The 10,638-nt window shown below is 56.1% G+C and overlaps 1 protein-coding gene across 1 annotated transcript in view; it reads left to right on the top strand.

Annotated features, from left to right (window-relative positions):
* The window catches only part of KIF21B (kinesin family member 21B), a 35,645-nt gene extending 30,248 nt beyond the window's left edge, over positions 1–5,397 (top strand). The window contains exons 29-35 of the mRNA XM_009881352.1: positions 252–388; positions 657–837; positions 1,718–1,882; positions 2,390–2,507; positions 3,264–3,434; positions 3,872–4,071; positions 5,343–5,397. Coding sequence (XP_009879654.1) covers positions 252–388; positions 657–837; positions 1,718–1,882; positions 2,390–2,507; positions 3,264–3,434; positions 3,872–4,071; positions 5,343–5,397 — 1,027 coding nt within the window. The remainder of the gene's footprint in view (positions 1–251; positions 389–656; positions 838–1,717; positions 1,883–2,389; positions 2,508–3,263; positions 3,435–3,871; positions 4,072–5,342) is intronic.
* The last annotated feature ends 5,241 nt before the right edge of the window (positions 5,398–10,638 follow it).

Below are 10,638 nucleotides of genomic sequence, written 5' to 3'. Positions count from 1 at the left end.
TCCCCTTTCCCAATCTGTATTGATGGGGCAGAAGCAGTAGGCAGGGGCTGCTCCTGGGGAGATTCCCAGGGTTTCCATGAAGATCTTTGGTCAGACATGCTGGGTTCAGATGGAGAGGCCCGTTGCCCACCAGGTGATGGAATACGCTTGGGGTGAGGCAGCTCTTGCCCTCCCATGCCCCTGGGACTGTGTAGCACCGTGCCTTTCCACACACAGTCCCCACCATGCTCCTTCTTTCTTTCCCACGCAAGGGGCATCATTAACCCGGTGGGTGGCACCAAGAATGCCCGGACAGCCCCGCTGCAGTGCGTCTCTGTGGCAGAAGGACACACCAAGCCTGTGCTCTGCCTGGATGCCACCGATGAGCTGCTTTTCACTGGGTCCAAAGGTGCGTGACGGACAGAGAGGACGTGGGGGTTGCTGGCCTGCAGACTAATGGGAGCAGGTCGGCATAGGGAATTATGTGAAGTGCCAGGCACCATAGGGATGGTTCCTCCTTGGCCTCTCCTGTCCTCAGCATTGAGCCTTGCCCTGCACTGCCCCGGTGCTGGGGCTGGCTCACTCCTTTCCTCTGGCCCTGTGGGTGGGGGGAGGCAATGCTCAGAAGGGGTATTGCCACCAGCCTGACACTCCTGGGCATGTTCCTCTTCCCACAGACCGGAGCTGCAAAATGTGGAACCTGGTGACGGGACAAGAAATTGCTTCCCTCAAGGGTCACCCCAACAACGTTGTTTCCATCAAGTACTGCAGCCACACAGGGCTGGTGTTCACTGTGTCCACGTCGTACATCAAAGTGTGGGACATCCGTGACTCGGCCCGGTGCATCCGCACCCTCACGTATGTGGCAGGCGGGAACAGCTGTGGGGGACCCTGGGCATTCTGGGCATCTCTGGCTTTGCAGAAGCCAGTCCCAGGACCTACTGGGGCCGGGGACAGGGCCAAGTACCAGCTGCTTTAGTACCAGTTTGCAGCGCTGCATCCTTAGGGAACAGGGAGCTTGGGGTGAGGGGACCCTTGGGGACCTTGTGCAGCGAAGGCTCAGGGTAAAGAGCTTTGAGGAGATTTGCACCTACTTCTGGGGGTGGCCAAGAGAGCCAGCAGCTCTGTAGGGGAGGCACAGCTACTAACAACATCGTGGCTGAGTAAATCACAGGCTCTCCAGTGGGAAACTCAAATCTTTATGAGGAGTTTTGAGGACCAGAAAGGAGCATGGGACAGGCTGTAGCTGTGGTCTGCCAGTCTGGAGCAGGGCTCAAATGTTAGGAGGGTATGGCTGGCCAGGGTTACCAGCTCACTCCAGTATGGAGCTCCTTTCTCCATCCAGCCTCAGCTTATCTGCCTTGGCCTGAAGGTGCTTCTCCCCTGGTGGAGAGGACAAATACCTCTGCCTCCCTGTGCTGACTGCCAGTGCTAGCCAGCTCTTCCTGCAGGAAGCAAAGAGGAATGGGAGGAGAGAAGAGCAGCCCTCAAATGGAGACCAGGGCAGGCTGCTCCATGTCATGCAGGCACCTTGGCTCCATCTGCAAGAAGGGCACTGACCTAGGGGACAGAGGTCTTGTTGATCCCACAATGGCCAGAGAGACAGTGATACCTCTAGAGCCTTTCCCTGATGTGGGACCCACCTGTGCCAGCTTGGAGTGAACAGCCCCATGCAGTTCCTCAGTGGGGCCTCGGTGGCTCTAATTGCTGCTCATCCCTTGATCTCTCTCTCCCTTAGATCTTCTGGACAGGTGATCTCTGGGGACGCGTGTGCTGGGACCACCACCCGCACTGTCACCAGTGTGCAGGGGGAGCACCAGATCAACCAGATTGCTCTCAACCCCACTGGTACTATGCTCTATGCTGCCACTGGTAACTCTGTCCGCATCTGGGAGCTGAGCAGGTGAGGGGGTAGTGCTGGGGTGGGCAGGACAGCTTGTGCATGCTGAGTGGACACTGTCTGCTCAGAGGGACTGGGAATGACTCCCCCCAGGGAAAGTGAAAGCCTTTTTAGCAATGGAAGTTGCCTGGAATAAGGGCTTTCAGGACTGTTTCCTATGGGACTCAAGGGGTGATGACCAGCAATAGAGCTGCTTGGGGTGGGGGGTTTGTCTGTGAGCTCGGCCAGAACTTAGGAGAAGGGGAAAGACACGTGGGATGAGCAGCACTATTGCCCTGCTTTTCCCCTTGCCCCTCTCCCTGCCAGGTGGGCACTGGGCTGCTGACCCGTGCTGCAGCCAAGCTCGGTAGCCCAGTGTTGGCATGCCCCAAGGCTGCCTTCCTCCCCTGGCATCACTAGGAAGGGGGAGTGTCCCTGCTCTGGGGCTATGGGGGTCTCTGCCTGGGAGAGCACCTTGGAGGAGCTTCAGCACCCAGGAAGGGGCTGGCTGACTCATGTTATTGAACTCAGGTTGCAGCCCATCGGGAAGCTGAGTGGCCACATTGGGCCTGTGATGTGTCTCACAGTAAACCAGACGGCGAGCAACCATGACCTCGTGGTGACAGGCTCCAAAGATCACTACGTCAAGGTACTCTGTTCCTGAGAGAGAAGAGCCCTGTATCCCTATAGGGAAGCCCAGAGGTTAGCAACCCCTAAGGTGTCCTCTTCTCCTGAAAGCTGAGCCCGGATTTCTGTTTTCACCTCTGCATGCAAGGTTTTTGCATACCTCCTCACCCCAAATCTTGCCTTTTGCTTGATCCACAGTACAAATGCACCTTTGGAGATGGATTTGCATCTCTCATCCCTCGGCCTCTGTGGCTGGTAATCTGTGGCTCTCTGCTAATCTGACCCAGATTAGCAGCTCATCCTGTTCTGCTCGATTCTCCTCCCCAATACAGATGTTTTGCACCTGCTCCTTCACAGCTCCAGCACAGCAAGAACTTGCCCCTCCCTTTTAGGTTTTTTCTGGTTTTTAGCAGATTGAATTGCAACTGGCACTAGGGGAGTGAAGAGGGATGGTGAGATGATGAGGGAGGCAGGATCCCACTCTTCTAACAGCTGCAAGCTGTTAGCTCATCTCATGGAGGTGTGTGAAAGCTCACCATGAGTAAAATGCAGCAGAATGGGGGCTGTCTCTGGTGGCAGACTTCCTCTGATGGTAGCAGGACCCCTGAAGAGACCTCAGGTCCAAAAAAGCCTCCACTGGCCAATGCCCACTCCCCTTTCTAGGATCATTCTGGCTGCCCTGAGCCTAGAAAACAGAAGGTGATGGTCAAGTTCTCCCAGAGAGGTTCAACTGTTTCCAGGGACATCTGGGATCTCTCACCCACTGTCTTTCCCCTAGGTGTTTGAGATTGCTGAGGGCACGGTGGGCAATATTGGCCCCACTCACAACTTTGAGCCCCCTCATTATGACGGCATTGAGTGCCTGGCCATCCAAGGAGACATCCTCTTCAGCGGCTCCAGGGACAACGGCATAAAGAAGTGGGATCTGGAGCAGCAGGAACTTACCCAGGTTTGGAGGGAAACATACAGCAGAGGTCCTCGTGGTAACGTGGGGTAGAGGAGTATTGCTACGGGGTCCTGCACTGAGCGAACGGGCCCCCCCTTTCCTGGGAATCTGGCAGTGCATGTGCAAGATGGTTTTGTACCCCCATAAGTTTGTGCTGTAGGGCACTCAGGATTGCCAGCTCCCCCTGGCACACAGGCTGCAGCATCAATTGCAGTGCCAGATGTTGTGTTCCTCTCTGAAGACAGGATTGTTGTCTCCTGCCTAGGGGACAAACCAAGCCCTGACTTTTGAATCCACCCCCTTGGCCTCCTAACTTTGCATCACTAGCCTCATGATCCAGATCAGCCCCCAGGCGAGCCTCCCATGTTGGGTGCATGAGGCTGCTGGTGATGCTGCAGATGAGGTTGGTCATAATCTCCACTCTGTGCTTGTACCTACAGCAAATCCCCAATGCCCACAAAGACTGGGTCTGTGCCCTGGCCTTCATCCCTGGACGCCCCATGGTGCTGAGTGCCTGCCGAGGAGGCATGATCAAAGTCTGGAATGTGGACACCTTCACCCCGGTTGGGGAGATCAAAGGGCATGACAGCCCCATCAATGCCATCTGCACCAACTCAAAGCACATTTTCACAGCCTCCAGGTGAGCCCCGGGCTTTCTGCTCCCCAGAGCCCCTGGGAGGTGGGAGACCCCTGGGTTGAACTATCACCCCCGGGCCTGGGTGGGTTTGTGCTGAGTGGACAGGGAGCAGGGAGGGAGGGAACGAGGGAGTCTTGCAGCTTTCTAGTCCCTCCACTCTTTCATCTCATCTTGCCAACCTTAGCCTGCCCCATGACACAGCCTGCCCACTGCAGTGCCAAGAGCTATTCCCCCGGCCGTCCCCTGCCCATGCACCGGTGATGCCCTGGGTTATTTCCCACGTAGGGACCCCTCTCCCCTGGGCTGGGCATCCTCTGCTGCTTTCGGGGAGCTTTTTGGCAGCAAGACTGATATCCTCTTTTCGACCATGTCCCTTTTCTCCCTTCCTTTTTCTCTGTATCTCTCTGTCTCTCCTCTGCCCCACCTCCCATCTGTGCCACAGTGACTGCCGGGTAAAGTTATGGAATTACGTGCCTGGGCTCACCCCTTGCCTTCCACGACGCGTCCTTGCCATAAAGGGCCGTGCTACTAGTCTGCCTTGACCCTCCTGCTCTTTCTGACTCTCTTGCTCATGCACTCTTCTTCTGTCTTTTCTTTCCTTTTCTCTTTCTCTCCATCTCCTTCTCCCTCTGTCTTTCTCTCTATTGCTTGCTTTTGCTCCTCTGTCTCTCTTTTTCTTTCCTTCTCTCTGGTCTGAGCTGCTTCTTCACGGTATGAAACTATTTTGCGTTTTTCCCCACTTGATAAATCTTTGCTAGCAGTGACTTGCCCCTTTGTCCCAGCCATAATCCCATGTTGGTTTGGTTTGCCTTTTTTTTTCCCCTTACCAAGTGCCCACATCTACTGTGGCAGCTCCGTGGAAGCCGTGGCTTGCATGGATGGTGGGGCGGGAGTCAGCAGCCACCCCCGAAGCAGCCCATGCTCTGGAGAGACCAAGCACAGCAGCTCCCTGCGGTGTCACCTAGTTAGAGCTCATTCAAGGAGTGCAGGAGTCCTGTTGTTCGGGTCAGCCCTGGAGGTCACCATTTCCCTTTGTCCCTGGTTGCTGCCAGTGGGGTGAGCTGGAGGCTGAGCCCCATTGGGCCCACCTGCTCCCCAAAATGGATTGGGCAACCTCCTGCCAAGAGAAAAACGCCTGGAAGTCTTGTGGGCTGCATGCTGCTGTGGGCTGGGGGTGGGGAGCATTTCTCCTCGCAGTGCCTCTCTGCAGCGTGTCTGCGGGGCTCCTGCAGGAACCTGTGGGTCACACCATCCCTCTCACCTTTGTTTCTCAGCGACTTGACAGTGAAGCTCTGGAGTGGGAGGAGGTTACCTGCAGGGTCGAACTAGGAACTGCAAAATGACTGGAAGACATGACAGGAGGATGAAGGTCGGGGTACCTCTCCCTTGCTATCAAGACCCTGTCATCTACAGGAGCTCAGCCCAGGGATAGGGATTTCTTTGTTCCTGACCCAACGGGGTGGATGATGTCCCATCTGGTACTTTGAGCACTGCCAGCTCCTGTGAGAAGGCAGCTCCGTGGGGGCCCGTCAACTCCACCTTCCCTCCTGCTGAGGTTTCTTGATGGTTTTCCAGTGACCAGGAAATGTTTTGTCTCTCTTCTCACCCACCCTGCTGCAACGCCTGCAGGGACTTCTGGGGGTCAGATCTCCTTGGCTTCTTCTCAGAGACATCCAATTCCCTCCTGCCACTGTGAGCTCATGTGGCCTCCAGCATGATGTGCTTCTTCTGTCCCTCTTGGCTCCAGGGCTGGTTCCTGCAGGAGTCTTTCTCCACGGCCATGAGGACATTTGGTGTCTACTGGCCAGGACCACAGCATAGAGGGGCTGCTTCTTCGGAGTCATTACCCATGGGACAGCCTCTCTACTGTGGGGGGTCTGCAGAAGGATTTCCAGATAATCCCACCATTCCTGATCCTCCATCTACCTGTCCTTAGCAATTGGAGGTGTACACCTCTGAGTTCCTTTGCCATGTCCCAGCCATCAGGCAACTTCCAGATGAACCCTCTGAAGTTCCTTTCAACATTCTCTAAACCCCAGTCTCAGTGACCCGTAGCTCTTGGGCTCTTCCCCATGTGCCCACCCTGCTCTGAAGTGGGGAAGGGAAGGGCTACTTAGCCCCTGCTCTTGACATTTTGGCCCTCGGAAGGAGTTTTGTGGTGGGTTCCTGCCGCATATTAACCCCCTTGAGATGGAGAAACGAAGCAGGAACGGAGGTTACAGGGCAAAGCAGCCAAGGCTGGATTTGTCATCCCCCACCCCTGTGGCCCATCTTGTTTGGCATCACTGGGAGCTGAAAGGTGTAACTCCTTCCCCAAGGCTCTGCTCTCAGCCTTCTGCCAGGGAGGGGCCTAGCTCAGGTTTGGCCCATCGGCCCCTGTGGATCCAGAGCCAGAGGGGGCCCAGCAGAGCAGCCGGAGCAGCCAGGATGGAGTTGGCTGTGCCAGGAGCAGGGTGAGGAAGGGGTTGCACACACTGGTCCCGCACAAGTCCCCTGATTCACCCCATGCTTGAAGGACAATCCTGCTGTGGATGACCTTGCACAATCCAACCTCCATGAAAGGCTGGGTGCTCCATCCAGGAGTGTGTCCCCGAGGACACAGCTTCTCCAGGCTATGTCCATCCTCTCTCCTGCACAAGGGGCTGGCAAGGCCCTAGTCTCACACTTTCTTCTATCTCTCCTGTGGCTTGTTGGACCATCCCCCTGCCCTGGGCCAGGCAAAGCTTTTTGCAGGATGGCTGAGGAGACCCTGAGAGTGGTGCTCTTCCCTTACATGCTCTCACTTCACCTCTGTCACAGAAGAAGCAGCATTTGAACTCAAATTTAACGATGTCTTCACGTGATCCCACCAGCACTGAACTGGGATCTCTGAGGCCAGGGGTTCTAGGACCTGCCCCATAAAGCACAGACTGTTTTCCCTCTGCCTTCTCCAACCATGGTGACTCACGGACCAGCCCCAGGTCATTTGCCAGCAGCCATCCATTCCAGGTGGAGCATTGGAATTCCTCTGCATCCTGAAAGGCAGGAGCATCTCTATTGATTTCATGGGGATTTTTTGCCTTTTGGGGGGAAAAGACACCATCCTGCTGCCTTGCCTTGGTGAAGGGTGTGATGGCATGTGCAGGTGTGACCCTGCCAAGGGACCAGTCCTTCATGATTGTGGCCGAGCCCTGCACAGCCCAGGACTGGCAGCTGCATCGCGTGCGTGCCTGTGCGTGTGTGTGTGTGTGTCTGTCTGTAGCCAGGTGAAGCATGTGTATCAGCATCTGCACCAAGATCTGCCAGTGCCTGACCTGAAACCTCCCACTGCTCCCTGCTGAAGTTGGTGAAGGGACCTGCTCTTGGGGGTTTGGGGTCAGATCTGCCTTGCCTTTCTCCACCAGTTTCTTCCTGTGTGTAGGGCTGCAACTGCCTGCTTAATTTCCCAAGGCTGAATGGCCAATCCTGGATGATGCTGAGCATCCACCTTGCTGCTACGTCCAGCAGCACATTGAGGGGGGCTTCAAGGCTTTTGCAGCCTACAAGTGGAGAGAGCTCGGTACTGTGGCACAGCAGCAAGCATCCAGAGAAGGGGATGTCTTTGAAGCGAGGGATGACTGTGGTCCCTTAGCTTTGTGTATGTGTGTACGTCTTAGTATCTGTGTGGGTTGTTATTTCCCATGCAGAAGAGTGTTTCTCGGGTGTTGAGCTGGTTTAGCTACCTCACGGTGCAAGCTGGGTGCTGTCACCGTTGGGTTTTGTTTTGGGGATGGGGTGGGGAACTGTGTTTTTAGTTTTTTCTTTTAATTATTGTTATGGTTTTGAGACTTGAATTTGTCCTGGGGACACGTGGACTCCCCCTGCTCCCTCACTGCATGTCTGAGCCGCCCCTCGTGCCCCCCTTCCTGCCTCCTCCTGGGCAGCGCAGCAGGACCAGCATCCTGCTCTCCCCTGCGCTCCCAGCTCTCACCCTTGCAGTGGGATCCCCTGGCTGAGTCACAACACTGAGATTTTGCTCCCATTGCTGTTGGGATGCTTGGACTGAGGCTTGGCATTGTTGCCATTAGTTATTGGGTTGATTTGCAGCCTGGAAGTAGTCCCTCTTGTCCCTTTGAAGTATGGAAAGGGACCTCTGAAAGGCTCAGCTCAGCCTGTATTCCTGCTTCTGCTCTCACAGATATTCTCTGTGGATGCAATAAAGCCCTTCTTGTATGGAAAATGTCATGCAAAGCACATCACTGGAATGGGCTGGTCCTAGTCCCCTTTTTCCAGAGCCTGCTGTAATTCGGTGGCATCCTGGAGCAGCAGGGAACTGGTGCTGTAAAAGCCTCTGTGGGTGGGGGCAGTCTGTGAGGGAAGATTATTCTCATGTGTGATGTTTGATTTTTCACCCCAAAACATAGCTGAATCTAGATCCTGTCCCAGGCACTGAACGTAAACCAGCGTAACCCTGGAACCCCCAGATTGCCCCCTACTCAGGGCTGGGGAGCCAACACGGGGCTGTACACCCCTCCCCTAGCACAATAAGGTTTGGGAAGGGGCTCGGAGCTCTGAGCCGCACTGTCAGTTTGGGAGTGGAAGGTTCCCCCAAACGCTAAAGCACAAGGTCCCAACATGCAGGTGGTCTAGCAAGGGCAGCCACTTGGACTGTGGTCCTTCAGAGCTCAGACTGGGCCGTGGGCTTGGACAACCAAGGTGGAGGTAAGGCTAGGGATGATGGTGAGGGCTGTTTGCCTGCCGGAGGAAGCATGTGAGCTGTTTCATCCTTTTGCACTGTGCTAGGGTCTCCCATGGGGCTCAGGACTTGCACTGCTGCATAGCTTAAGTCCCTTCTTGTGGTCTCCGAGCCCTTCTGCCAGCCCCACCCCCCCATTGCAGGGCCATATTGGAGCTGCCTTCGCACCATGCACCTCATTTTGCTTTGCCCTGCAGTGCCTTGGTTGGTGCCAAGGGTGTGATGATACCTGCAGTCCAGGGAGGTCCTTCCCTTGCTCAAATTGCTGGGTGATGCTTTTGTCTCCGGGCCCTGACTCTTGCTCCATGGGTCTCCTCCCTCCAGCACACAGGGGTCCAGCTCCAGCCTCTGCTGAGGGTGTAGTGCTGGCCCAGAGCTGAGCTTTGCACACAAGGGGTGGAGATGACTCAGGAGCCCAAAAGCACTGAGCTCCCAAACCACTGTGAGCCCTCCCTGGCACCCACAGTGCTTATGGCACAAAAGGGCAGGCTGGCGGTGTGTCTCCCAGTCTGGCCAGCTCTGAGGAGCTGGAGCACCAGGGTCCTGTCCCTTCCAAGTACATTGTTCCTCTCCAGCACCTCCCAGCACAGCTGCTTTGGGGTCTTGGATGCTGCCTTCTGCCTTAGTGCTGCAGAACCAGTGCCTGTTCCCCAGGGTGCTCTCCCAGTGCCCCTGTCCCAGACCTTCCCCTGTCCCATGCTGGATGGGGTCCAGGTACTATCCCTGCAAAGCACAGGGCTCCCACTTGCTTTTAAGCAAGCTCACCGGAGCTTTGCTCCATCCTGCAGGCTGCATGGCCTCCCTGAGTCCCCTTCACCCTCCTGGGGAGGGAAGGGGAGCGCTGACCCTGGCCCCTCCATGTGCTGCATTGGTGCTCCAGCTACAAATGGGAGGGAGCCCAGTACGGCCTGCCCTCCTGAGACTCACACCCAGAAAAGCACAGCCCTGCACCTTCCTCCTGCCCCTGGGGGCTTGTCCCCTCATCCATCACAGCTCTGCCCCTGGTACCTGACAGCTGTTCCACATCCCTTGCATCCTGCAACCACCCAGTACCCTCCGCTCCAGCTCTGTGGCAGGGCTTGGGCAGCTGAAGCGTCGCATCGCCTTCTCTGTCACCCCTTCCCGCTGCACAAGTATCGCAAATAGCAGGTGCCTTTTCTTGCTTGGAGCTGTTTTCTAGAGGCCAACTCTTGTGAAGGCTTTTTTTCTCTGCTGGGATGTGCAGCCCAGCCCAGCGGTCTGGGTTTGTCAGGAGACAGGGCGTGTACATATATTTTATACCTTGGTGTGTTCCTGTAAATAGTGTAAGTTATTTTAGTCTCATGATGTACATGTTTTTTTCAACGGTTGTGATTGTTCCTTGCCTTTTGTCTTCACAAATAAAATGTACTGAAATGAAGTGACAGAGCAGAGATGGCTTTGAAGAGGGCTTCTCCTGTCCCACCCTGATGCACCCGGCAAAGGGGCTGGGGGAAAGGATGGGTGAGCTGATGCTGGTACAGTCCTACCTTGGGTGGTGTGAGAAGGTGACCTGCATCCTTACAGCCACTGAATCCTCAGGCAGACAGGGCAGATGTGATGGCAGTGGGAGGTGGAGAAAGCACAGACCCAGCCGGGCTGGCTCTGCCCCTCTCGCCTGGTGAGGAGGGCAGGAAGGGGTCCAGCCCGGCGGTCCCAAGTGGCAGCCAACCCCCGCAGAAGTCAGAGCATCCCCAACCCTGCAGCATCACATCACCCCCCTGAGGAAGGGGTCCCCGGGTCCGCAAACTGGCAGGGCCCTGGGACTGCGGCAGGGTGCTGTGGCGTAGGGGCGCGGGGGGTTGCCCACAGCCCCCAGGGCGGCCGGGCTTACTGGG

Source organism: Charadrius vociferus, unplaced genomic scaffold, assembly GCF_000708025.1.
Source record: "Charadrius vociferus isolate BGI_N301 unplaced genomic scaffold, ASM70802v2 scaffold333, whole genome shotgun sequence".
Classification (NCBI taxonomy): domain Eukaryota; kingdom Metazoa; phylum Chordata; class Aves; order Charadriiformes; family Charadriidae; genus Charadrius; species Charadrius vociferus.
The sequence above is the reverse complement of the archived record's forward strand: the minus strand, read 5'-3'. Positions and strand labels throughout refer to the sequence as shown.